The 24,493-nt window shown below is 43.9% G+C and overlaps 1 protein-coding gene across 1 annotated transcript; it reads right to left on the bottom strand.

The window, feature by feature from the left end:
- Nucleotides 1-1,826: 1,826 nt before the first annotated feature.
- Nucleotides 1,827-24,185, bottom strand: LOC130100371 (globoside alpha-1,3-N-acetylgalactosaminyltransferase 1-like). The gene is made up of 5 exons (XM_056265806.1): nt 24,096-24,185; nt 15,863-15,898; nt 3,380-3,409; nt 3,133-3,270; nt 1,827-2,617 (listed from the first exon to the last, which is right to left on the bottom strand). Exons 1-5 carry the CDS (start codon nt 24,164-24,166, stop codon nt 1,927-1,929), a joined length of 966 nt encoding a protein of 321 aa, XP_056121781.1. The 5' UTR covers nt 24,167-24,185; the 3' UTR covers nt 1,827-1,926.
- Nucleotides 24,186-24,493: the final 308 nt, after the last annotated feature.

The following is a 24,493-nucleotide window of genomic DNA, read 5'->3' as shown; positions in this document are numbered from 1 at the left end:
CCAAGGGCACGCTTTCCCTGCGTTATCCAATAAGTCACACTGAGTGGGTCTTGCGGAACAGCAGTGACTGATTGTGGCGAGCAGGATGAGGCAGAGGGCCGTGGGAGAACGGCGCGAGGCCGGTGGCGTGATTGATAATGAGCGACACCTGCGCAACGCACCGGTCTCGTATCTCTCACGGAAGCGGAAGCATAAAGGAGGAGCGATGACAGTGAAGATCGAGAGAGGACAGGCCTGAACTTATGTTGTGTTTTGTTTCTGTTTTGTTTAGCCAGCAGTTGGCTGCTGCTTATACTTTTGTTTTGTATTTGTTTTATTTCGTTATTAAAGTTGTTAAATGTTCGCCGGTTCCCACCTCCTTCTTCCCATAACAACGAACCTCGTTACACTGATCTTCTCTGCTTAGAGCTCCTACTTCTGCCCAACACTGCGGTCACGACAGGAGGCTCAAGCGGAGCGCTGGAAGGGCCAGCAGCTGTGGCGTTTGGGTAGATATCCACATTCGTCAGTCTAGAATTACTCGTAGTGACTGACGAAGGGGAACGTCTCGGTTACGTATTGTAACCCTCGTTCCCCGAGGAGGGAATGGAGACGTAAGTCCCCTCACCACAGTTACTGAGCTTCCGCTATACGGCCGAGTCACAGGTCCGACTCCTCAGTGGAAAAACAAGGATGCGAGGCACCTTCTGCTCATTATATGCTCACACCGCGATGCACAGCAGCTGGTGCAACAATCGCATGCCAATGTGCATTGGCTCATTTAGTTTCACTAGAAGTATATAGGCTCTCGCAAGCAATCCCCATTCGTCAGTCTAGACTTACGTCTCCGTTCCCTCCTCAGGGTTACCATACGTAACAGAGACGTTTTCCTCAGCAAAAACAGAAAATTAAGATACTTTCCTCTCATGGTCACTGCATCACAGGGACTTTGGTTTGGAACAACATAAGAGTGAAGAAAATAATGACAGAATTTTACTGAACTTTATACTCTTTAATGGATCACAGTGACATTCCTTCCACATACATCAGAGACAGAACACATATGACCAAACTGACGTATGATGAAACCCAAACCCATAGAGATAAAAATGAAAATAAATGTGAAAAAATATCCTGCAAAGTACAAATATTTGTAATTTGGTAATAAAAATTACATCACTGCCAATTTTAGATAAGTTTGTAACTTTTTTTTGTGTATATATATATATATAAACCATGCAAATCTTTCACCAGTTTGTTTTGTCCATTGTATCATTTTGAACATTTTTAAACATTCAGAAAATTAAATGTTATTAAAAAAAAAAAAAAATTACGTGCAGGGAACGTTCTGGAAAGTAGAGGTCTGTGTTTATGGATAGACTGTCATGATATCAGCATCTGCAGTTGTCATAAATTTATTTAATGCACTTAGAAACTGTAAACACTCTGGACAAATGTGTCAAAACAGTTTTTAGTACTTAAATATCCTGTTACTTTGAAATCCATACCTGTGGCTGTAAGAAATTAATTGCTTACATTTTATCTATTTTTATCACTTGAATTCATATATATAAGTAGAAACAGGGCAGCACAGTGACTCAAAAATGTTTTGCACGTTCAGAAAACTTACAGAAATAACGTTTTCATTACATTTTCAAAATGATTGAATGGAATGTTCCTTTAACGTTCACATTAACCAAGAAAAAAATGTTCTTAATACATTTTAAAAAACTGAACGTTTAAAAAACATTCATAAATAAATAACCTAATTGAAATGTTAGCAAACCATTTTGTTAGCTGGGAAGCTGCTCTTTGCACTTTAGTGAAGTAAAAATATAAGTCTGATAATATATATAGGTTATCATCCATCAGGCAGCATAGATGTTGTGCAACTGATGGAAAAATATTTGGCATGTTTTGTTTTTTGCATGTTTAAGTTAACAGCTGCTAAGGGTTTGGACGAATTTCATTATAGTTTTTGATAACTTGAGAGAAGCGAATGATTTTGATCTCCTCTGGTTTAGATTTTTTGTCATCCCACAGATACTCGGGTGAAAGCAGTTTACTGGGTTTGTTATAAAGGAAGTACTTGTTCAAATGAGACTCCTCCTGCCATACTGCCTCAATGGATTTAGATGCATCAATGTCCAGCTGCTCCCGGCAGGTTTTAACAAGCTGATATAAGTTTTTCACTAAGCCACCGATCACAGCCCCGCCATAATAATAATCACCCTCACCAGAAGGAATGAAAGCTTGAGACTCTGGTCGGCGTTCATATGTGAATTGTTCACGAGGCTTACCATAAAACCATGCATGTATGACACCTACCAGAGGACTCAAAGTCTCCACCCCCCAGCGACCATAAAACTTTGAATCCACATCAAGGCTGAAAATATAGTCGGCTTCATTGAAAAGTCGACTCACAATCAGTTTCTCCAGTCTTGCCATCCTGCTCAAACTGATCTCCTGCCATCTGTTAGAACTAGGGACTGTCAACACTGTCAGATGATGTTCTTCACTCAGTTTCACTGCAGGAACCTGTTCTGGGTGATCAGTGAACACATAATAATGCACACGAAATCCAACAAAGTAATTCTGCTCTGCAGACTCCAGGAAATCTTTAAGAAACCGTGTATACCTGAAAAACAGAGAGGGAGAGAAACACAATTGTAAAATAATAAACTGGCAAAATTATTTTCCCCTTTTGGCAGTTTATTAAAAAAGACTGTACAATGAACTCAAATATACTGTACATTCACCCTGAGTTACCTCAGCTTTTAGATCTAGAAAGTTAAGGTTATCCATTTTTTTTTTTATATAATTCATAAATAATAAAATAATTCATAAAAAAAATTCTTTATGAATTGTGTTATGCACAATTCTATTGGTCAAGGTATGCTTAGGCTGCTAAGGAAATGCTTAGGCTGCTGCAGTTTTTGGAATAACAAAAAAGTATTGAGTTTTGAAACTTAAAGGGTCTTTTTTATAATATAACGAACTCTTAACTGTCAAAGGATCAAGGAACATTTGAATTCTCATTCTATGACCCCTTTAATGTAACCATCAGCATTACTGAAAGGGCATTCTGGTTTATTTAATATTATTTAAATTTAAAGTCAATGAAGATCAGAGATAGGAGAGGTATATACTCACTTTCCAAGAGCGAAGACTGTAGTTGCTATGGTGATGTTTTGTTGTTTGTAGATTGAATCAATCAATATGGGATCAAAAGTTCCTTCCTGTACAACTGGGGCCAACCATGGTGACAAGGGAACAATTTTGCCATCTGGGCTGTTTTAAATGAGGATATTCACAAAAATATGCATGAAATCCAAATCCAAATGCATAGTAGTATAAAAGAAAAATATATGCATAAAAAAAGACCTGTTTATGTTCTTACCCGACTGCACTGGGCTGGTTGTAAGAAAGCCTGTAAAAAAAAAAAGGTTATTTTGTTATCTTTGTTATCTTGTTATTCCTCATTTTGTAACGTCTGTTGTAGATGATGTGTCCTACAGTGGGCTGAACTTGGATCTTAACATCTAAAGCTCTTGATTGACTTTATTATTGTTAAAACTCAGCAGGGCATTACACCAAAACCATTTCCCCTTGTTACCTATCAACTTCTGCATTCAACTGAAAAAATTTAACAATAACTTTCAATGCTCTTTACAGTCCAATCAGTCCAATGGAAAGACGAGATGTCATAGGCGGGTGACGTCATCGACCAGGAAACTATAAAGCGCACCTGAAAACAGACTGTGTTAGCTTCTTTGCCTTTAGCAAGCGCTCTCTGTATGCTGTCTCTGTCTATTTATTGTTGTCTGTCATTGAAAGCACAATATTTCACAAAAAGATATATATATATATATATATATACACTCACCTAAAGGATTATTAGGAACACCTGTTCAATTTCTCATTAATGCAATTATCTAATCAACCAATCACATGGCAGTTGCTTCAATGCATTTAGGGGTGTGGTCCTGATCAAGACAATCTCCTGAACTCCAAACTGAATGTCAGAATGGGAAAGAAATGTGATTTAAGCAATTTTGAGCGTGGCATGGTTGTTGGTGCCAGCCGGGCCGGTCTGAGTATTTCACAATCTGCTCAGTTACTGGGATTTTAACGCACAACCATTTCTAGGGTATACAAAGAATGATGTGAAAAGGGAAAAACATCCAGTATGCGGCAGTCCTGTGGGCGAAAATGCCTTGTTGATGCTAGAGGTCAGAGGAGAATGGGCCGACTGATTCAAGCTGATAGAAGAGCAACTTTGACTGAAATAACCACTCGTTACAACCGAGGTATGCAGCAAAGCATTTGTGAAGCCACAACACGCACAACCTTGAGGCGGATGGGCTACAACAGCAGAAGACCCCACCGTGTACCACTCATCTCCACTACAAATAGGAAAAAGAGGCTACAATTTGCAAGAGCTCACCAAAATTGGACAGTTGAAGACTGGAAAAATGTTGCCTAGTCTGATGAGTTTCGATTTCTGTTGAGACATTCAGATGGTAGAGTCAGAATTTGGCGTAAACAGAATGAGAACATGGATCCATCATGCCTTGTTACCACTGTGCAGGCTGGTGGTGGTGGTGTAATGGTGTGGGGGATGTTTTCTTGGCACACTTTAGGCCCCTTAGTGCCAATTGGGCATCGTTTAAATGCCACGGCCTACCTGAGCATTGTTTCTGACCATGTCCATCCCTTTATGGCCACCATTATCCCATCCTCTGATGGCTACTTTCAGCAGGATAATGCACCATGTCACAAAGCCCGAATCATTTCAAATTGGTTTCTTGAACATGACAATGAGTTCACTGTACTAAAATGGCCCCCACAGTCACCAGATCTCAACCCAATAGAGCATCTTTGGGATGTGGTGGAACGGGAGCTTCGTGCCCTGGATGTGTATCCCACAAATCTCCATCAACTGCAAGATGCTATCCTATCAATATGGGCCAACATTTCTAAAGAATGCTTTCAGCACATTGTTGAATCAATGCCACGTAGAATTAAGGCAGTTCTGAAGGCGAAAGGGGGTCAAACACAGTATTAGTATGGTGTTCCTAATAATCCTTTAGGTGAGTGTATATATATATATATACACGTTGTGTTGTTCCCTGTGTGACGGCCCATGGGTTTCTTGTTTCTGTCAGGATGTTTGGGTGTGTCTTTGTGTTTGCACAAAGACATAACTGGGCCATAACAAATTGGGGGCTCGTCCAACTTGGAAATTATGCTGTTAACAGGGTGTAATTTATGTACGTTTTTTTCGGGGTTTCTTTGGGCCGTTAAAACGGTGAGTAGGAGCGCGTTTTTGTAAATTAGTGCCTTGACTAGATGTCTGACTGCGGGAAGAGGACGCGCTAAATGTGGGCTTTCCCAGCTGGTGACGTCTAGTCTGGAATTTTTTTTGGGGAAACTGGCGTGAGGGAATTAACCAGGTGATGGAATGGGGCCCATGGGTTTCTTGTTTCTGTCAGGATGTTTGGGTGTGTCTTTGTGTTTGCAGGGTGAACTTCCTGGTGGAGTGGAGCTGAGGCCATCACGCAGATCGGAGTCTAGATGGCATAAAACCCGCCCCTTCCTGATTGTCGCGGGCTGGACTGTTTGTTCTGTTGCTTGTCCCCAGCATGGCGTTCCCTTTTGTTTTTGTTGTGTTCCGTTTGTTAGAATAACTGGCATTATGTTTTGCCAGTTCCATTTGTTGACTTTTTTCTAATGATTTATTATTTGTTAAGTTAATCTATACTTTTGTTAATAAATATTCTTTTTTTGGTATTCCCTTGAGTGTGGTTTCCTCTATTTGTTGTGGCTTTTGAGCTGGGCCATAACACCTGCCCTCGTTTTATCACGGGTGGGGACACACATCAGCTTTGTGTTGCTTGTTTGGCAGTGAAGTATGGCCAGTTAGTTCTCGAGGGAGCTGACTGTGAGCATTGCGAGAAGCTGTCCGTGAGGACGCTCCGCTCCCACCAGGCGTTCTTTGAGGAGGACGGTTCGGTGTGCGTTCCCCAGGGTGCGGGTCCCGCTGTGCCTCGGGCAACTTCGCCACAACAACGGACGTGCACATCTTGGGGTTCGCAAATGGATCTGACAGCAGGGTTTGAGACGGGCCCAGCCCCTAGAGTCCCTGGGTCAGCGCAGTCTTGCAGCTAGAGAGGATGTGCTGGAGGCTGGGACATTGGTGGCCGCAAAGCTGGCAGGGCTCCTCTGTGCCGTACCAGCGGGGGGAGAGGCACTCAGTAGCACAGTAACAGAGTGGTCCTTGCTGACACCTGGGGGGGAGTGGGCCCTTAAAGCTGACCGTCTCAGGTTACGACTGTAACCTCTGTTCCCTGAGAACAGGGAACGAGACAATACGTCATCGACGCTATGGGGAACGCCTCAGGCGTGACAGGTGTCTGAAATCACTATCAAATCACATCAATCACATTGACCGGCGACAGCCCGTGAATCATTAACGTGAATGATTAACGTGCGACCTGGAAGTATATAAGGGCGCCTTGCAAACATGACAAATCACCTTATCGTCTGAAGGGACTGTACGGTAGGCAAGCCCCGAGGCATGGCAGGGAGACGTATTGTCTCGTTCCCTGTTCTCAGGGAACAGAGGTTACAGTCGTAACCTGACACGTTCCCTTTCGAAGGGAACTCAACAATATGTCATCGACGCTATGGGGAACGAAATACCCACTCCGCCATGCTGAGGGGAGTGCATGCCCTCAGGCAGTGACAACTGTACGAACCAGCAAATTCAAATGAAATGCTAGAACCACTCACCCTCAGGTCACACTGGGCTGTCAGTGACATCATTCCCTACGGTCATAGCCCAAGCTATAAGCCTCACAGGAAAACCTCCATAAACATAGTTAAATGAAAGGCCTACCTGGGCCTGCTCAAAAACCTAGGACCACAACTTCAATTAGAAGGGGTCCCTTCTAGGGAATGTGGCTAGGGAACCCGAAGGAACCCCAGCCAATCACTATTCAGGGGAACGTACTAACCCCAAAATGCCACCAGGACGGCCTGACCTGGCATCAGATACATAGACACTTAGTCTGGCCACTTCCTGTCTGTCCGAAGACAGAGCCTCTGGACACTTGCCTTAGGTAAGGCATCCAACCCGAGGGACTGCGAAGCTGGCAGTGAACCACTAGGCCCGGATCTCAGAGACGGGATATACCGGAGAGCATGACTCAGCATAGTGCTTTCCAACCCTTGCTAGCGAGGGGAGTTTCTCTACTCGATCCACGGATCAACCCAGTGTCTGTGTTTCAAAACACTGAGGAGGCCTGTGAAGGCCTAAAGACTGATCTAACTGGGAGGCCTCACGAGAGGCCTACGACCGTCTGACCAGACTCAGGAGTCCGCGTGCTCACAGTGACCCTCAATGAGGGGAGCATATGGTCCCCCTGGTAGGCAAAACCAGGCTGTAGGCAGGAAAGAGGTTCCGGGAGGGAACCAGTAGCAGAGAATGAACACTTTAGTCGAGCCAGGGCGCAAGCTCGCCTTCAGCAGCTGCCTGATAAGGCCAGCTGAAATGATAGCAAGAGGCCACTAGCTTCCTGAACCCAGCATTGCTAGGGAACCAGGCCTCACCAGGCCTCCTTGTGAGGCCTACTACCTGATAGCAACAGTATGTTGTCACCTACAGGGAGGCCTAGAGAGGCCTACTACCTGATAACGATAGTACGTGGGGAACTCACCCTCAGGGAGGCCTGGTGAGGCCTACTACCTGATAATCACAGCATGTGGGAACTCGTCTTCAGGGAGGCCTGGTGAGGCCTACTACCTGACAGCCATAATATCTGGGAGCTTTTTCTGCTACCCGATAGAAAGTCAGGCTAGCTGTCCAGTTGTCTGTCCTTGGGCTTGTCTCCAGGGAGGCCTGGTGAGGCCTACTACCTGATAGCCAATGTAGGAGGGGATTCACCTTCAGGGAGGCCTGGTGAGGCCTACTACCTGATAGCCAATGTAGGAGGGGATTCACCTTCAGGGAGGCCGGGTGAGGCCTACTACCTGATAACCATCTTAAGTGGGAATTCACCTTCAGGGAGGCCTGAGTGGCCTACTACCTGATAGCAACTGGTAGCTGAGTCCAGGTGACAGTTCCAAGGCGGCCTGCTAAGGCCAGCCAGCTGGGGACTCGCCTATCAGGGAGGCCTGGTTGGGCCTACTAGCTGATAGCAAGTCAATTCTGCTACAAAGGAACACTGTTGGGAACCATACTACACCAACGTAACTATTGGGCCCACCCACAGGAGGCCTATTACGGCTAGCTACCTGAAGCGGCTATAAAGTATGTCCCACAATGTTGGGACTCACCTCCGAGGAGGCCTGTTTAAGGCCTACTACCCACCGGTGAGCCAACTGCCCGAACCACCAAGGCCAACCATTTCTCTCGAGAAGTGGCCTGCAGCGCCCTATTGGGGGCTGCCCATACAAGGAGGCCTGCTGAGGCCTACTACCTGATGGCACAGCCTTCGTTGGCAGATAAGCTGTTTACACAGCGCCTACAGCATCCTGGTACCTAATCACATTGCCCACGGCAGTGTACTCAGCAAGAGAGCTTAGCACCCTTAAAAACAAGGGGAGTACAACATACGCCACTCTGCCTCAACGGAGGCCCCAGTTAGTTAGGGGCCTACCATCTATGCATGGGCGTCAGCTCAGCTTACTTCGACCAAAGAAGAAGTGAAGGCTTACTTCATACTCGACCCGAGCCATAGTGGTGCGAGATAGGATAAACAGAACTGGGAGTGAAGTACTCAGACCTACCCTGAATCACAGGGGAATACTCACACCTCACCCTGAGGTTACCAGGGGGCGGGCCTGCCAGCAGCTCTAGGGGTGACAGAAATGTATCTGTGCCCAACCTAGGGGAGTGGGGCTTGAATGAAAGCCAACCACCTACAACCCGGCGCTCGAGCAGTAGCTCAGCGAGGTAAGTGAAGCCCATACTGGCGGCCTAAATCCGTAGGCCAGTTCTGCACGGCAGGGTCGGGCAGGAGACTCAGTCTTCTTCGTGAAGCGAAAGACGGCCTAACCCTGCTCAAAAGGACTTATATACCACAGAGGCCTAACTGAGGCCTACCATGTCCTTATAAACCATCCTCTGCACCACGCTGCATTACTCTAGTCACCCCAGAATGCAGAGAAGGGGGCGGGCCTTGGCCTAACGACTCCCATGGGAGGAGGCTGATTATACAGGGATGCCAAAAACCTACATTCACAAAGTGAAGGGTCAGAGGAAGAAATGCTAATTTTAGCAGAACGCCTCTAATATCCCTGGCACAGCCTAGGCCAGCTACAGAGGCGGCCCTGGTGAGGGCCAGCCTGTAAGCATAGATCTATCTGAGGGCTCAGAGGAGCCACAGCCTACTAAAGAATATAGTCTGTTTTTATTCCATACAAAGGGCTGCAGAAAAAACGCTCAACCTAATGAAAACTCAACAGAGCTCAAGGGGCGAAATACTCAGAAAAGTCAAAACGGTCCCATGGGCCGGACATAAGATCTATCTGAAGCTCTAGCGTCAGTCAACACTCTAGGTAAAACATTATATCAAAGAGAGACCAACTACTCTACCCTGAGGTGGCTAATAGCCCGAAGGCTAACATAGTTATCGTTCTGGCCACCTAACGGGGAACTTCAGGGCCCTGATAATCCAAAAAAGTTCTCTTACCTTATTACCTTGACATGGCCCCATAACTCTATACAGGGAACGAGGTCTGTAAAGAGAAACGTATTATTTTTTAATCAGAAAAAATACTCTTTGAAAGACCAGCAGCTCACCTGCGGCGTGCGAAGTGAAGACTCACCAGACAGTTCTTCATGAACATGGGGTCTATCACCTTTACATACCTGAAGAGAGAAAAGGGCTAAGATATAATCACGCCCTCAAGGAAGATGATCCATGACCGACGCAACGTGCGTTTGTGCCGGATCACCTCCCTCAGATCCCTCTTCTTGCGGGAGTCGCGCCTCCTCTGCGACCTACTACTCCACGGAGGAGGCGCACGAGAGGTGACACTGGCTCTCTGGCCTCATCTAAGGTCCTCGGACCATGATAGGCCAGGCCCTCCCATCTGTCTGGGCGTGGACACGGATCTCAGCGGTATGTATGTCCTGGATACAGCTGAGCACGCCTTCGCCTCTCTGAACTCTCCAACCACCGCCAACACGGAGGTGCCGGAAAGCTCAGAGGGCGAAACCAGCGAATCGAGGAGAAAGCCTTTCTCTTTCTTCCCGATGCCAGGTTCAACCACAAATGTCTCTCCGTGGCCAGTATCGTCGCCATCCCGGAGAGCTATATTTTTTTTTCTTTCATTTGCGGCGCAGCTCAGTAACCGCCTCAGGGGCCCCACCCCCTGGTCGAGATCCCCCAGCAGATCGGCCTGGTGTACCTGCAACACCGCCATGATGTGCAGGCTAGCACCGGCCTGACCCGCTGACGTGTATGCTCTGCCATTCAACTGGCAGGGTTTGAGCTCTCAGTGTCGATTGTTTTCCCATCGACGCATACCCACGCTCTCCTATCCTCTCAACATCAGCGAGACTAGCCTGCTGATGTTGGTGGATACAGGCAGAGTATGGGTTCTTCCATGTCCTCTCGATCTCAGTTTGAGATCGGGAAGAAATGAAAGGCTCACCTGAGCTGGTGGTTCTATGTCCGGTGAAAAAACGCTCTCATCGCGAGCGATTTCTCCCCCAACGAGCAGCCACGGCAGCTGCAGCCTGCCCGCGGCGCGTTCTATAACACCAACCAGCTCAGCATACACGGGGCAGGGTGGCTGAGAAGATACAGGAAATATCTTATTATTACCACCCTCATCAGCCATCTCCTGTTTGTCCGGGAGAGCGCTTGCTGCCGGACTAAGTTTTCCCTTTTTTTTCTTTTTTTTTTAAACTTCATCCAATTGCAGCTTCTCGTCAGCTGCCGCATCGTCTGAAAGGATTACACCCCTCTCAAGGCGATCAGTGAGCTTCATCTGTGACATCCAGACGCTGAACCCTCTTCTCTCGAGAAGAGGGACAGGCGCGATCACAATTTGTACAGGCAGTTCCCTCGAGAAGTACAGGCAGTTCCTCTAAGTTTTCCCTTTTTTTTTTTTTTTTTTTTTACTTCATCCAATTGCAGCTTCTCGTCAGCTGCCGCATCGTCTGAGAGGATTACACCCCTCTCAAGGCGATCAGCGAGCTTCATCTGTGACATCCAGACGCTGAACCCTCTTCTCTCGAGAAGAGGGACAGGCGCGATCACAATTTGTACAGGCAGTTCCCTCGAGAAGTACAGGCAGTTCCTCCTCAGACGAGTGCGCGTCTTCCTTCCCAGACAGAAAAATGCACAGTTCGCGTGTGTCACCCGGCTTCAGATATCTTGAGCACAGGTCCGCACACTTCTGAAAGCATTTCATGATTACCTGATTTTCAAAGCGGTTACAGACAAAACAGTCCCTGAAGACGAAAAGATGATTTGTCATGTTTGCAAGGCGCCCTTAAATACTTCCAGGTCGCACGTTAATCATTCACGTTAATGTTTCACGGGCTGTCGCCGGTCAATGTGATTGACGTGATTTGATAGTGATTTCAGACACCTGTCACGCCTGAGGCGTTCTCCATAGCGTCGATGACGTATTGTTGAGTTCCCTTCGAAAGGGAACTGGATCGCCAGTTGAAGTTCCCTCAGGAGATCGCCATAACCTCCCTCCGGCCAGATATCGTGATTTGGTCCATCGTCACGAAGACAGTCGTTATGGCCGAACTGACCGTGCCATGGGAGGATGGGCTGGAGGCTGCCTTTGAAAGAAAAAAGGAGAGGTATGCGGAACTGGCATACACCTACCCAGTGGAAGTTGGTTGCAGGGGCTTCACTGGAACCTCCATCCAGCGACTCCTCAAGACCCTTGGAATCAGAGGTGCAAAACTGGAGAGAGTCCTCAAAGAGCTGGCAGAAGAGGCAGAGCAAGGGAGCTTTTGGTTCTGGCTCCGTAGAAAGGACAAGGCTTGAGGGAAAGACGGATCCAAAGGCTGGCTGCAGGGGGCGGCAGGGAGACGTCCCTGTCGCTGCTCCACCACCCGGAGGTGTTCCGGGATTAAAGGAGCGAAACATCAGTAAAGGGTGGCTCCCAGCTACGACCCTGCAGCCGGACCAAAGGCACTGGCGGAAGTGCGTCAGGCAGAAATGCCTTGCAGGTGGTCTCACCTGTGCTTACAACTAGGCTCATTTATTTATATTTGTTACTCCACTGCATTTTCGATGCTGAACTGAATACCAGGATCGGTCGTGCCTCAACAACCTTTGGGCGGCTTCAGTCTCGTGTCTGGAACAACAGCCACCTTTCTCTCAAAGTAAAGGTGCGCGTATATGAGTCCTGTGTGCTCTCCGTTCTGCTATATGGAAGCGAAACGTGGCCTACATACCGGCGGCAGGAGCACAAGCTTAATGCTTTTCACTTCCATTGCCTACGACAGATCCTTGCCCTGTCATGGCAGGATCGGGTCCCGAACACCACCGTGCTGAAGCTCACTAACAGCAGTGACATGTACACCGCTTGCTGCCGGACTAAGTTTTCCCTTTTTTTTTTTTTTTTTTTTTACTTCATCCAATTGCAGCTTCTCGTCAGCTGCCGCATCGTCTGAGAGGATTACACCCCTCTCAAGGCGATCAGCGAGCTTCATCTGTGACATCCAGACGCTGAACCCTCTTCTCTCGAGAAGAGGGACAGGCGCGATCACAATTTGTACAGGCAGTTCCCTCGAGAAGTACAGGCAGTTCCTCCCTGTGCGCGTCTTCCTTCCCAGACAGAAAAATGCACAGTTCGCGTGTGTCACCCGGCTTCAGATATCTTGAGCACAGGTCCGCACGGAGGAGGCGTCTCAGATGGATCGGCCATGTATGTCGTATGCCAGATGAACGTCTCCCAAAGTCCATCTTCCATGGGGAGTTAGCTGTGGGACACCGCCCTCGTGGCCGACCCAAGCTCCGCTTTAAGGATGTTGTCAAGCGGGACATGAATGTCTTTAACATCAACCCTGCCCAATGGCATCACCTTGCGGAAGACCGGGCAGGGCAGCTTGGCGGTCTGCACTGACAGAGGGCACGATTCAGTCCTGTTATGCTTACACCAGCTTTTGCTCAGAAAGACAGCATGCTAGATACCATTCAGATCGGCGCTTGCGCTGCAAAAGGCCTTGATGATTGATGATGATGACTGCATTTTCGCTCAAATTGACCTTTGTACTTGCAATTGCTTTCTGTTTGTTTGTCAAGTCGAGTTTTCCTTTGTAAAGCAGATCGAGTTTGTTTGTAAAATGCTGGATTTGTTTTTGTTTTTTTATTATGGCACAATATTAACTCCATATGCCTGAATCATAATCATACACTGTTCGTTCATTGGCCAGTGGAGAAATGGTCCCCGACTGAGCCTGGTTTCTCCAAAGGTTTTTTTCTCCATTCTGTCAGCTGATGGAGTTTTGGTTCCTTGCCACTGTTGCCTTGGCTTTTGGCTTGCTTTGTTGGGGACATTCAATATTCAACAATATTATTGATCTGCCTTACTTAAGGTGGACGATGACGTAATTTTCTTCTAGAAACAAACTTCTTGTATTATTTTCATGTTATCACTGTGAAGCGGCTTTGATAAAATCTGTATTGTAAAAAGCGCTATATGAATAAAGGTGACTTGACTTGACTTGTTATGATATTACAGATCTAGATAACATCAAATAACAGATCTATTTCCAAAACATTAACAATTTTAATAACATTGTCGTACATAGACCTTAACCCTCAGGTTGTGTTCAAAACCCTATAACACTTGTGATGTTCCCGGTCAAAAATGACCGGCTTATAAAAAATAACTTTTAAATCGCTTGTTATGCTATATTATCACCCAATATTGGATTCAATTTTTTTGTCAACTATTTTTCTTTCAATTAGGACTTTGTATTTCTATTTGCATCTGATTAATCGTAGGCCTCATTTATCTTTTGTACAAAATAAAAGTTTTTTTTAATAATTGTAACCTTGTCACAGTAGGATATTAAATGTATCACTTTGTCTCACAGAAGTACACTCTACAAGGGTGTGAATGGGAACTCATGTGATATTGGGCTGCTATGTATTGAGGACTCTTACAAAGACTTTGAGATCGAAGAGAGGCCCCTCATAGCAGCAATGGCCATCAGTGATGAGAAAACACTGGTGGAGACATCGCTTGGCTCAGCCCAAAAGGGAAGTGTGCTTTCTTACCAGCAGCCCATACTACAAACTAAGGTAATAAATATCCATATGGATGCTCCACCTTTTCCACAGCTTCCCATAGATGACTACCGGCTTTCCCCGACAGACTGGGCGCATGAGCTAACCGAGGAACAACACTTCCACCTGAAAAGTTTGAATGTCACAATTGAAATGGCAAGAAAGATTGAGGTGGCAACCAGAGAGCAGGCTGGAAATTCAGAGTGGCATCAGAATAACCTCCTCTCACTTCAGAGAGGTGTGCTTTGTCAGGGGAGATGTCTCAGCAAAGTCTCTGGCTAAACGCATCCTCAAAGGAACGAGGCAGACAGCCAAGATGAAAAGAGGTGCACACACACATAACTGTACATTTCTAAGTTAACTTTTACCCTAGCTTGCAATAACATTAATTTGCTAATTACAACACTTTGCATTATGATCACTGTATTACGACCATTCAACTCAAATTTAGAAACATCTTTTACTCAAACAGGTGCAGATATGGAGTTTATGGCAGCACAAGAATACTGCAAAATAAGGAATGTTAACTACATGCCCTGTGGCCTAATTGTTCACCCTGACGCCCCATGGCTTGGCACCTCACCAGATGGCCTATATTTGACCCTCTTGCGCAGCCACCTTTTGGCCTAGTTGAGATCAAGTGCCCCAAACATATGTTTTATGTCTTTGAAAATTACGCATTAATACCTACGTTTTAACAATGAAACCAGGCTGGTAGTGCACGTGCATAACGTGCATCATTTGTAAAGTAACGGTCGAAGAGGAGAAGATGCAGACAGATTCAGTGTAACTTAAAAAAAGTGTATTTAAAATCTCTAAAGAGGAAGAAATAATAATACTTATCTGCTCTGCATCCTAAACTGAACAGGTTTGGGTGAATGACATATGTTTGGTCAGGTTTAATGTTACAGTTAAAACTGTTTGAAGTTGGACAAAGATTCTTCCATGATATGTGTGTGTGTGTGTGTGTGTGTGTGTGTGTGTGTGTGTGTGTGTGTGTGTGTGTGTGTGTGTGTGTGTGTGTGTGTGTGTGTGTGTGTGTGTGTGTGTGTGTGTGTGTGTGTGTGTGTGTGTGTGTGTGTGCATGTGGAGAAGACGTGCATGACAAGAGAACTAAGATGAACTTAGACTTAAGACTTTTTCCCGGTTTTCCCTGAACTAGATTGGATCTGACCATTTTTTTTTTTTTTTTTTTCATTACTCACGATCAAAATGAACTGAGCTTTACAACAAAGGAACTGAACTTTACTACAAAGGAATTGAACATTAATACACACAAACTGAACTTTATTACATAAACTGAAAAGTATTATAGACCTTGAAGTGAATTCAAACTGAGTTGCGGTATCAAATTCTTCATATTGATTAATGTTTTATCGTTCTTTGTTTTGATGTGATTGTGTTTGCTTTGCCTTTTTTTTCTTTCACTGTTCAATACTATTTTTTATGTTTGTTGTGTTACAGGAAAGTGTTTCTGTATTCAACATCTGGGCATAAGTTTTATATCTTTCTAACTGGTCCAGTAGCGCAAGTGTTGTGTTGGAGGATGCTAGTGCTACACAAGTCACAATAAACAGCAAAACTGTTGAAGGAAGTTTTGTACTCACCCATTTGGTGATTGCCACTGGTGCTCTTTTTCGGGTCTAAGAAATAGGAGATACAGCAGTGAATTTTTGTGTGTTTGTGTGTTTTTATTAGCATGTGGATGCATGTGTAGGCTTACTGCACAGTATATATCATTTGCAATTGCAATAATGCATGTATTTGCCAGGTAGAAGAACATGTGTGATGGAGCTACTAACACATTACAACTAACATGTAACATACCTTAATAACTGTGGGGTGTGGTAAACATCTAATGGTCCAAATAACCAGTGTTGGCCATTAGTGGGGATACAAGTAGTGACGCTACTAGTTTAACTACATTTCTCAGTGAGGCATGCATATACACTAAACAAAATTATAAACGCAACACTTTTGTTTTTGCCCCCATTTTTCATGAGCTGAACTTTTTGTATGTACACAAAAGGCCTATTTCTCTCAAATATTGTTCACAAATCTGTGTTAGTGAGCACTTCTCCTTTGCCGAGATAATCCATCCACCTCACAAGTGTGGCATATCAAGATACTGATTAGACAGCATGATTATTGCACAGGTGTGCCTTAGGCTGGCCACAATAAAAGGCCACTTTAAAATGTGCAGTTTTACTGTATTGAGGGGGTCTGGGGGGGTTCGAAAACCAGTCAGTATCTGGTGTGACCACCATTTGCCTCATGCAGTGCAACACACATCTCCTTCACATAGAGTTGATCAGGTTGTTGATTGTGGCCTGTGGAATGTTGGTCCACTGCTCTTCATTGGCTGTGCGAAGTTGCTGTATATTGGCAGGACCTGGAACACACTGTCGTATACGCCGATCCAGAGCATCCCAAACATGCTCAATGGGGGACATGTCCGGTGAGTATGCTCGCCATGCAAGAACTGGGATGTTTTCAGCTTCCAGGAATTGTGTACAGATCTTTGCAACATGGGGCTGTGCATTATCATGCTGCAACATGAGGTGATGGTCGTGGATGAATGGCACAACAATGGGCCTCAGGATCTCATCACGGTATCTCTGTGCATTCAAAACGCCATCAATAAAATGCACCTGTCAGAGCCGGCTCTCCCTATAAGCGAACTAAGCGGCTGCTTAGGGCCCCGCCGCCACTAGGGGGCCCCCTAACTACAGATGGTAGTCGCCGCTCAAAGTGTGGGGCGCGCCCCACTGGTGGTGAATAGAGACGTGACAGGTGGGGCGCGCCAACGGGAGGAATTTTTCCTTTTTATGCCTTTATATCTTTATTCGTTCATGCCGAGTCTGCATCGTCAACTTAATCTTTGCAACGACGCAGAAAACACCAGTTTACACAGCCGGTTCGTGCGCTTGAGTGCGGCTTTATAACACTCATTATCCTGTATAGCCTATTTAAGTTATTAAATCAATATAAAGGGGCTACTCTTGGTAGAGATAAACAACTACTTGTCGACTAGAAAAAAACTTTAGTCGGAGGCAGCCCTTATTCCACATATTTTCGAACCAGCAGGGTTGAGCGCCGGAATGAGCGAGCGGAGGAATATTCAGAAATGCGCTCTCCGCTCACATGCTCTGATCGGAACAAAGGAATATTAAAATAATTAATCATTATCTGGAAGAGGTGTTAGTGAGGCCAGCAGGGGGCGCTCACCCTGTGGTCTGTGTGGGTCCTAACGCCCCAGTGTAGTGACGGGGACACTATACTGTAAATTGAGCACCGTCCTTCGGATGAGACGTTAAACCGAGGTCCTGACTCTCTGTGGTCACAAAAAATCCCAGGATGTCTTTCGAAAGAGTAGGGGTGTAACCCCGGCATCCTGGCCAAATTTGCCCAGTGGCCTCCATGGCCTCCTAATCATCCCCATATATATATACCAATTGGCTTCATCACTCTGTCTCCTCTCCACCAGTAAGCTGGTGTGTGGTGGGCGTTCTGGCGCAATATGGCTGCCGTCACATCATCCAGGTGGATGCTGCACATTGGTGGTGGTTGAGGAGATTCCCCCCTTCTATGTGAAGCGCTTTGAGTGTCCAGAAAAGCGCTATATAAATGTGATGAATTATTATTATTATTAATTATTATTAGTTTATATCTCATACACTGCCCATCATTTTAATCCCATATCAAACACAGCAGCCTATGTTATGTCTATTTTTTTTTTTAAATAGACCTGTCTTGCCAAATGGATTTCTCTTCATTTCTTTTTTTAACAGATTGCAAAGTGGCACTTTTATTTCTTTTCTATTTTTGAACTTGATACACATTTTGACACAGCTGCACTTTTATTTTCTTTATTTTTGAACTTGCTGTTATGTTATTTGATGTAGATAGTTAGTTTGTATTTAGATACTACTTGTTACTTCAATAAATTGGAACATTTTAAGCTTGTTGCGTATTTCATTGGCACTGTGTTGGGGCGATGGGGGCAGTGGGGCTTGAAAATTCCCCCTTGTCCAAAGTGGGGAATGACCGAAAAAGTTTGAGAACCAATGCAGCGTTAAGTCAACCAACCGTGTCAGATCGTTGTCTTCCCTGGACTTGGAAATTTGACCGCAAAAATGAAACGAGTCTATCCATCAGGTGCATAAAAAAGAAGAATATGTTTAAATCACTTTAGAAGGAAGCAAAGAAATTACTGGTCCAGCTTCTCCCTCTTTTTAAAGTGTGGAAAAGGGAAAAGTTCAAAGATCGAGACTCCTGTAGTATATGCAACAACTTTATTGAAGATTTGTTAGATTGGGGTTAGATAGTTGCTGGTTTGCGGTGGCAATACTCCATTATTTACTGCAAGGCAGGGCCCCAAAATTTTCCTGCTTAGGGCCCCCAGATTTACAGAGCCGGCACTGGCACCTGTGTTCGTTGTCCATAACATACGCCTGCCCATACCATAACACTATGCTCTGTTAACTAATTGTTTACTTTAAATTTCAGATCCATGCATACCCTACCTTGGTTTTATTTTATTTGTAACATGATCACTGTCTGTCTGCCTGTTTCATGTTGTTATATCCTGATTATATATTTGCAACTGTCAATATTATGTAAAGTGTCCTTGGGTTCTTGAAAGGTGCTAAATAAATAAAAAGTATTATTATTATTATTACTCTATCACATATTAATCTCAAGTTTTGTATGGAGTTCTACAAGGCTTGGTTCTAAAACCGTTGCTTATACATGTGTATCAAACTAGCTCGATGAAATATTAATAATCAATCATAACTTGTTATAATTGATTATGAATATTTGGATCAGTTTATCGGGTTAACTTGATGTAGCTACATTAAGATTACAACCAATTATTCGTTTCATCCCGTGAACACTCAATATTGGTTATTAACTAATTAATAGAAATGTACATTTCCGGGGCATGGGAAATGTCTTTCTTATTAAGTTCTACTAAGAGCAAGTAGTCAAGATCTATGATTAGTGACTCCAGATATGAGCTTGAGACACGGACAACTTTACGTGTGATATGAAAAAGACTTTATTAACTAGACTAAACATTTAATTTACTCTAAAATACACATACATACATGCATACAGTTTCCCAAGGGAAAGAGAGCTGGAGCAGAATACAGGAAAGCAAGAAGTTATAGCATTGTTTGATGTTCAGCAGATCAACAGCCTTGAGCAAACCATCAGTTTAGTTCTAATAAATGAAAAGGGGTAAGGATACTTAATGTATCAAATAATGAGGCTAAGTTTGATACTTGAATGTCTCGTCCATTTGCATTAAACTCTCCTGATGCAATTTGTTGAGGCTCCAGTTGATCTTTACTGATGTGGTATTGATGAGAGAGAACCAGTGGTAGTCAGAGGATCTTTGGTGAATGGAAAGACAAGGCCGCAGCCTGGTGCAAGCTTGGGAGTCCTTGAGGGACTTCTAGTTCAGCCTCATCTTCACGTTAGGACTTCTCAAGAAGGACCAAGAGAGTCAGAGAGCAAGAGGCCAAGAGGACCAGAGAGGACAAGCGAAGAGCTAAGAGGACAAGAGAACTAATCTTGATGATCAGTGATTTTTAAAGTGTGAAAATGTCACACCCTCTGGAGGTGCGTGAGCCAATGCAAAGCTGCCCCTTTGGAGGGAGTTTTTTTACGACCCGTTTTACGACCCTAGCAGGGCATAAAACATTTTGCTAACTTTATGACGCATTAGTATTATAAGAATCTTGTAGATTATTTTTGTAAACACCCAATGAATCTACAAGATTCTTATAATACTAATGCGTCATAAAGTTAGCAAAATGTAATGTAAATGAACAAATGGGGGACGAAGATTGGATTTTATAGAGACTAAACATGCTACACATATGATTTTGGTTAACAATATATGCAAGTCATGTTTCAGACCAAAATAGTTTAGAAGACAGAATGAATAAATAGGCCAAACTAGCCTGGGTTTCCCCATACTGCCTTGCCGCAGCGCGATTTTATTCACGCTGCTAGGTAGTCTGGATACCATGGACCAAATTTTCGCCTCATCTAGGGAACCAATCACAGAACGGGGGGGGAGCAGCAAGATGATGACGACATCTATGCGACACACCGAAGCAGTTTGTTGATACCTATGGATCCAACATGGCAGCAGACGCGAAGTTACCTTTCGATGCAGCCTTACGGCCATTTCACACCGCAAGCGTGAGCGGCACTTGAGCAGCGCGTCAGCGTAACTACATCGTCACTGCAGCTGCAGACGCGCGAGAGTATTCACACTGGAAGCGTTTGTACAGCGTCACAGCAGCGGCTCCAAAGCTACATAAGCGAGCAATTCTTTACAAAGACAACTATACATTTGTTTTTAGAAGTTGGTCATTTATAACATTGATAGTCTTGAAAGTTTGTTATGGGGAGGTGTACAACATTCGCATATAAATGTTAAACAACAAAACAACCCAGAAAATGGCTCCAATCTATTAGTTTCAGTCATACTTTTGATATGTTTACAAGACTGCAAACTCTGCGGATAAAAAACAAAACACACAAATAAACCACACACTCGGGTTTGATTTGGGTTGTGCTAGCCTATGTAGCTGTCTGTGTGTTACATAAACTAAAAGAACGTTTATATATAATATTTTCTGGCTAGTTTACTTTAGTTTTTTTTATATATAATACACAACTTTCACCCAAACTGAATAATTAAAAACAAGTTTTTACCGGGTAGCCTAAATCTTCGATAAATATTTTTGAGTCTTTATTTTCTTTTATTTGCCTACTCAAGTTCTTGTTAAAACTCACTAGACATGCTTATTCTGTGCATTTTGGGCACTTTTTTGTGTAAAATCATATTTATCAGTGTCCATCAAAAGTGTGGTTTCACTTTAATTTAGCGTGATTCGACGCCGAAACCCCCGCTTCACTGCTGCTCGCTCGACGCTCACGCGCTGCTCCTGCTCCCGGTGTGAATGCACTCATTGATTAACATGCACGCCGAAAAAAATACACGCCGCTCACGCATGGGATGTGAAACGGCCGTTAGATACACACCATCGTGTACACATAAATCTCTGACCCATCGTCTTCTTCCTCATCTAATTTCTGACGCTCTACATACGTCATCTGGTATAATTGAAACGATTGGCTATGAGCTACGTACAGGCGCATTTGATAGACATTCTTAGCACCCAATAAACGGCTCTGGGCATTCGTAAACCATGCCTCAAATACGAGAAAATGAATATGTGGTTCCCAGACCCAAGTCTCAATGAGACTTGGGTCTGACGTTAGCCAGGCTAAGGCCAAACCACATAAAAGGAAAATTATGAGATGGAAAATTAGATACGTGTTAAGACATTTATCACATGGTTATATATATATAGAATATATAGGATTAAAAGGGTTAATTTCTTCTTCTCAGCAAGAATTAGGAGACAATTCCCTGCCAAGGGGGTAATCCATTAGCCGGAAGTTGAAGCCTCGCGGGAGCCGCCATTGTAGCAGACCATCACCTGCTGTTAGCAGCCCATTGACTCCCATTCATTTTGGCGTCACTTTGACAGCTTTGTCAACTTTACATCTGAGGCGTCCAAAGACTTCATTTGTCCATTATTTATTTCTAAAGAAACACGACAATGTATAAAATGTTCCATTTGTATCTTACGTTATAGCCCCGTAGAAGCCGTTTTTTTTTTAAATAGGCTAAAGATTGCGTCATAACCACGGGACTTTCTGTCGCACAATAGAGACATTACCGTATAGACAGGAGGAGAAGCTTGCTGGCAATCTTTAACTGTCTATGAGGCAATCGGGGGGACATGGAGGCACAAAGTCAAGGTAGAAGCCCATAAATAGAGTCTATAAAAGCAATGGGACAAAATATTTCAACAACGTTTTTGAGGAATTAGGTGATTCAGATTTGGCTTGGCACAGCTACTAGAAGATTTTCAACTGCCAGACTGTCGTCACGCTCAGTTTGAGCCTGCGCAGTCGCTCAGACATCAGACAGGAAGTGCAATAATCGGGCTTCAGTCTTCTCCGTTGAAATCAATGGGGTCGCTCTGTCCATTTCTTTTACTGTCTATGTTCCCTGCACATTCTTTTGGGTCATAAAACTGTTATCAGTCTTAAGGTGTCATGTAACAGGACAATGGGTTCTGCCAGTGTTGACTTCATTTGTGGGGGAAGTTTCATAGAACTTTGTTGGGAGAGTGAGTTTGTTGGATTATTCATTAAATATAATGAATAATTTGTGTCTCTGATTGGTCCAGACGCTACACATGCAACTTTTTGAAGATATCATTAGGAAACATGGAGTTAGATTTCACTGTTATGCTGATGTAAAATTTGTAAGACCGCATTTTCCATCTTAAAAATATCTCTATACTCTCAGTGTCAAATGCAGAAAAGTTCATTCTTGCATTCATGACCCCCAAGGCTATATTACTGTAATGCCTTACTGGTCATTAGAGTAATCAAGCAAAAGTGTCCAATAACAGGATAAAAGCAGAGATAAAATACGTAGTATAAAATGAGGAAGTTTTTTTAATCACTTGCAACTGACAGCCTTGTCTGTGTTGTCTTTGTTCATGTCTCTATGTTTGTTTTGTGTGTCAGCACTTGTCTTTGTCTTTGTTTGTGTTTGCCAAGTCTTTCTCTTGTTCCGCCTCCTTGTTTCCTGTTACCCCGCCCCCTTGTTTAGTCCTTGTCTAGTCCTTGTTTTGTGTGTGTGTGTGTGTGTGTGTGTGTGTGTGTGTACATGTTTTTCTATCCCGGTGGGTACTTAAACCTGAATGCACACAGACTCATGGGGACTCGTGTCACTGTGAGGACCTAAATTGAGGTCCCCATGGGTAAACACGCTTATAAATCATACAGAATTCTTTTTTTTTTTTGAAAATGTAAAAATGCAGAATGTTTCCTGTGATGGGTAGGTTTAGGGGTTAAGGGGATAGAAAATACAGTTTGTACAGTATAAAAACCATTACGTCTATGTAGAGTCCTCACAAAGATAGTAAACCAGACATGTTTGTGTGTCTGTGTGTGTCTGTGTGTGAGTGAGATCACTCAGCTTGTTAGTCAGTGCTAGCTTAGTATTTATTTTCCGTTTTAGTTTAGTCAAGTACTAGTCTTTATTTTTCTCTAGTTCTCCCAAGTTTTATTTTTGGTTCATCATTTGTTTTTGCTTTTGTTAACTATTTTATTTAGTTTCTCTCTAGCTTGCCTTCAAGGTTGGAGTCTTGTTTTATTTCTTTGTTTACTAGTTCCAGCTATTCATTTATAGAATTTATTTTATTTTTCCTTTGCTATAGCTCCAGTTATATTTAGTTTCTTATTGTTTTCTGGTGTTCTAGTTTTTGCCAGTTTTTATTTTTTGCTCTTGTTTTTTGTTATCTCGTCTTGTGTTGGTTCCTGCCCTGCATCCTCTTGCACCCTGGTTGTTGACTCTCCTGGTCTGGCAGCTAGCCTGGTGCTACGTCCAGTCTCATCACCGACTGTCAAGCCTCTGATTTCCTGAGCCGCTGCCTTGTCTCCATCTTTGGCCGTCACGTCTTTGCTGTCTCGTGTTCGACCTACCTGTTCTCCAGTTGTGTGCCCTCCCCTATTGTTTGGACTGTATTCCTACCTCACCTATCTTGTGCAGTTACTTGTTGTCAATAAATAACACCCCTTATTTATTCTGCATCTGGGTCCTCCTTCTCAGAATTCCTCACAACTATAATGTAGGCCATGTGCATAAATGTATGCTTCTGAATGCGCTTTTGTATGTGTAAGTGTCTGATTTGAGCATGTTTCAGTGAGTGCATTAAGAGTGGCAGTACTTACTTAAAGCAGGATCTTTCCTCTTTATTTCTGAAACATAAATAGCCTATGGTTATAATGCTGAAATACTGCATGGCCACAATACATTCCCCTAATTCAGAAATCAGGGATTACTAAGGTGCAAAATAGAATTAATAAAATAAAACACAATTTCGAAAACAAAACAAAAACTTCATAAACGAAATGACTTGCAATCAAGACAGGAGAGAGTCGATTTGCATGTGCATAGAGCTGTCTATTTAACCGGCTAATTTAATGTGATTATTATGGAGAACAAAAAACTTTTTATATTAAAATCTTCCTACCATCTGGTTTGGTCAGACAAAATTTTAAAAGAACCCGATCTGGTAAAGTGGGAGAGTGGCGTGTAGAGCTAAGAACAGCAGATTTAGCTTTTGACG

Source organism: Rhinichthys klamathensis, unplaced genomic scaffold (assembly GCF_029890125.1).
Source record: "Rhinichthys klamathensis goyatoka isolate OS25496 unplaced genomic scaffold, OSU_Roscu_1.1 h1tg000240l_1, whole genome shotgun sequence".
Classification (NCBI taxonomy): domain Eukaryota; kingdom Metazoa; phylum Chordata; class Actinopteri; order Cypriniformes; family Leuciscidae; genus Rhinichthys; species Rhinichthys klamathensis.
The sequence above is the reverse complement of the archived record's forward strand: the minus strand, read 5'-3'. Positions and strand labels throughout refer to the sequence as shown.

Excerpts from the sequence above, each read along its gene's own strand:
- LOC130100371 (XM_056265806.1), bottom strand. The coding sequence starts at position 24,166 with ATGCAGTATTTCAGCATTATAACCATAGGCTATTTATGTTTCAGAAAT. Across the intron at positions 15,899-24,095 it reads GAGGAAAGATCCTGCTTTAA|ACCCGAAAAAGAGCACCAGT; the intron begins GTAAGTACTGCC and ends CCTATTTCTTAG. Across the intron at positions 3,410-15,862 it reads CAGTGGCAATCACCAAATGG|GCTTTCTTACAACCAGCCCA; the intron begins GTGAGTACAAAA and ends TTTTTTTTACAG.